Raw genomic sequence first — 3,552 nt, 5'->3', positions numbered from 1 at the left:
ATTGCTCCAGGCTGAGCTGGCCTGTGTGGATGTTCAGCCAGTTTTCTCCATCACCTCATGGAGACTTTCCTGATCAAATTTCTCCATGGCTTATATTGCAAATGTGTAAGTACAAACTGAGTACAACTGTTTTATTTTGAAAGCAAAAGACAATTTGAAACTTTTTCTGTTTTAACCAGAACAAGGATGAGTGGGTTGTTTGGAGGGGGGTGCAGGAGGGGATCCCAGACAAATACATGAAGAATATGAACTCAGGTACTAAGAATACTGTATTTAAGGGTAGCGGTTTTTAAATGCAATTTTGAAAAAGAAATTGCAAATCCTTAGTTTAAATGCTGGCATTTAAATATGAGGAAATTTCTATAGGTTGTGGTAAGGATTGAATGAAAAAAAAATAACAAAATTTGGTGTAAATGTTGAATGATGCTTCATTAAGAGAAACATAACTAACCTTTCTTCCTCTTCTGTGGAAAAAAAAGTAAGTTTTCCCTTATAAGACATTCTGGGAAATGCCTTCCAGAATCTGAACCCTGGGCTTAGTAGACCGTAGATCCTACTGGGACGGAAAGAGCTTGCATTTTCTGGCATGCCTGTACAGTGTGGCCTTTAAGGAAGCTATCTGTGTCTTCTAGGCTTCCTTGCTGCCTTGAGGTGGTGGGGAAATCAGGAATGGCGTGGAGCCACAGGTCAGCCATAAAGGGAAATCAGATAGCCTGGTGCCAAAATAGTTGCCTTATAAGAGGCAAGTGGGCTGAAAAAGTATTCACTCACTACATGTGGGAAGAGATACACCTCTCCCTTAGATAAGGCTCTCCCTTTCCCCTGGTGTAGTCCATTGAGCTCAATAATATATTTCAGATATTTTCTGGTCGTTGCATTTCCATTTTTATTAATTTATTTATATCTATCTTTGCAAACCTTGGAGGGGTTGCCCCTTCACCCATAGCAGTACCTGCAGATGAAAATGGGAAACAGGAGCCATGCCCCAACACACCCCTCCAGTGTCTGAAAGGTGATGTGGAGTTCTGGGGCACCCTCCTGTGCTATTGAGACCTCCCTTCAGTGTGCTGACTGATTGGGCAAGGGAGGAACTGGATTGCCCCTGTGAGAGAACAAGAACCAGCACTCCTGTCTATAGTGCCAGAGGTCTCAAACAACCCTAGGGATCACCACCTGTTGTTGAGGAAGAGTCCCTAGCAACAGCAGAAGTAAATAGCTCCAAGGGCTTGGCTGGCTGGAGGCAGATGGGACAGCATTCTATTAATGTGTCCCAAGAATTCACTCACAGCCCTCCTGCACTGTGATAGAGGGGACAAGGGTCAGCAATGTGGGCACTGAGACAGAGGAAATAATGCGAGGTTTTATGTGGACTTGCCATGAGGTCAAGGGTTCTTTCCACCCAGGGACCCACATGTAAGAGGTCTTCTACGTATCCCCACCACTAGATTTGGGATAATAATGGAACTGCCTCCAGGAAATACGAGAATGGCCAGTAATGAAAGGATGGCTCCTGTTTCTTTCTCACTAGGAGGTTCCGGAACCCCGTGGGGTATTGGTCAAGGCCTATATCCTTGTCTTCCTGCACTTCAGGTTTACCTGCCTGCACTACTGATCATTGCTTCATACCTCCTCAACCTCTGAGTTTCAATCCATTTCTCACTATGCCTACTGCTTTTGCTCCTCCTGTGGTATTCAGTCCTCCAGTGTCTTTCTATTTTGCCAGTTTCCTTTCCTGGGGCATGTCTACTCCTGCATCCTCAAAAAGAATAACCATCTGTTGGCAAAAAAAAAGGGAGGGGGGGCAAAGAAACAAACAAATAAACTTGAAAAGTTTGGGGAAAGAGGTGAATGTTATTTATTATTTATTTATTTATTTATTTTTATATATTTGAAAACCCTACTGGCTTACATTCTGTTTAGCACTAATAATGTGACTTACATACTTGGATATTCAATAAATATTCTAAAGTTTGAAATATTGTGAACCACTTTTTAAAATGACACTTTGGGAGATTAAAACTTGGATTTTGTTTTCTATCTTTAAGGAAATTAAAGCAGTAATATACTAGAGTTTTCTAAGTAGTTTAGTTGAATTCCTACCACAGGTTTACAGTTGTATGACTGTGTGGAGGGACAATTGGAATATTTCTAGACTTGGCCAAGTCTAGGATGGGGAATTCCTATCTACCTAAGGTTATCGGGGTTGCTCAGAGCAAGATGGGTGAATTAAGATAAGGTCCATAAAGGTAGACCAAAGCACAGATAATAGAGAAAAATTCACAAACAGTAACAGTAGCCAGATGAGGCTGAGGTGCGAAGAACAGAGCCAACATTTCAGTCAGAAGCAGAACCAGGCTGAAAGGTCAGGAAAGAAAAGGGGCAGAAGAGATGGGAGAGTTCTAAGTCAGTGCTTGAAACATAAACTAGTGTTTGCCTTTCAACATTTTACAGTTGCTAAGTACACGGTATATAGGAGGCTGGCTTAAAAAGTCCAGGAACAAGGTGGAACAGCATTGATCACTTTACCCATTCTCTGAACAAAGAGCTACTATATACTCAGAACTTTTAAACACAAATGAAAATATTTCACTCATGTGGAATTATTTTCTACAATATTGCTGTGTTTGTAGTCTTCATAATTATACCCCATTAAAATGATTGTTCTGAGAGTTGACCAAAATTCCCAGATGGGAGATATTTCAAATTCAAGTGACGAAGATATGGGCCACACATACAGGGTGGAGGGATGACCATTCTGACTGCTAATAACTGAATTTACATAGCAGCCCTAAAATATGGTGCCATTGTATATGAATAATCACTAGATTAGAAATATGTTTAGAGGACAATTCTTCAAGTGAGCAGTTTTCATGTCCAGAGCTAATGATATTGGTGCTGTAAGCCATTGGTTAAAGGCTGATGAAACCTGCATGTCCAAAAGGTATCTAGCCTACAAACAAACCATTAATGTGTGTCTAGCACCAATAATGGGTGATTTGCTGCTCTGGCAAAAGGGACGCATGGATCCAAGAAGTTTTTTATTCTCCATTTGTTTCATAATAGATTGTTCTAAATTTACAGGTGGTAGTGCAATGATAAGAGGAGCTTGCTAAAATTCTCTTCACACTGTATCTCCTGAAGCTGGCACAATTCCATCAATTCATTGTGGTGGGTTGAGCAGAAATATTCAACAAATCATTTGACAGCTGCTCATTATGAGATAGCTTAGTCCCAACATACCAAACACTTATTGAATTTTCAGCCTGCCTACAGTCATAAAAAATATCTTTTGAGCCAGATGTTAAAAAATATTTTGACAAGGAATCACGTCAATGGAAGTGCTGTATTTCTGGAGAGTTGCCAAAAGGTGTGGTAAGTGACAGCAGGATGGGATACTTTTTCCTTCTTAAAGGAAGTAGCTCTGATAAATGCTCAGAAAGCCTTTATTCACAACTATAGCAATCCATGACAAATTCACTGTAACAAGAAAGTGCCACCAATACAATCTGCTCTTTTTCAACCCCCTGTTATCTTTCCTAACACCATGTGTGT

At 40.6% G+C, this 3,552-nt stretch overlaps 1 protein-coding gene across 1 annotated transcript; it reads left to right on the top strand.

Moving 5' to 3' along the window:
• Positions 1–909: 909 nt before the first annotated feature.
• PRR32 (proline rich 32) lies at positions 910–3,096 on the top strand (the record flags this gene model as incomplete). Its single annotated transcript, XM_019651159.1, is given in 6 exon segments — positions 910–1,030; positions 1,033–1,299; positions 1,302–1,339; positions 1,342–1,534; positions 1,537–1,688; positions 3,082–3,096. Coding segments are annotated over 6 exon segments (786 nt in total), but the record flags the coding sequence as incomplete, so codon positions are not given.
• Positions 3,097–3,552: the final 456 nt, after the last annotated feature.

This window comes from Hipposideros armiger, unplaced genomic scaffold, assembly GCF_001890085.2.
Source record: "Hipposideros armiger isolate ML-2016 unplaced genomic scaffold, ASM189008v1 scaffold_153, whole genome shotgun sequence".
Taxonomy (NCBI): Eukaryota; Metazoa; Chordata; class Mammalia; order Chiroptera; family Hipposideridae; genus Hipposideros; species Hipposideros armiger.
This window is presented reverse-complemented; position numbering and strand designations above follow the sequence as displayed.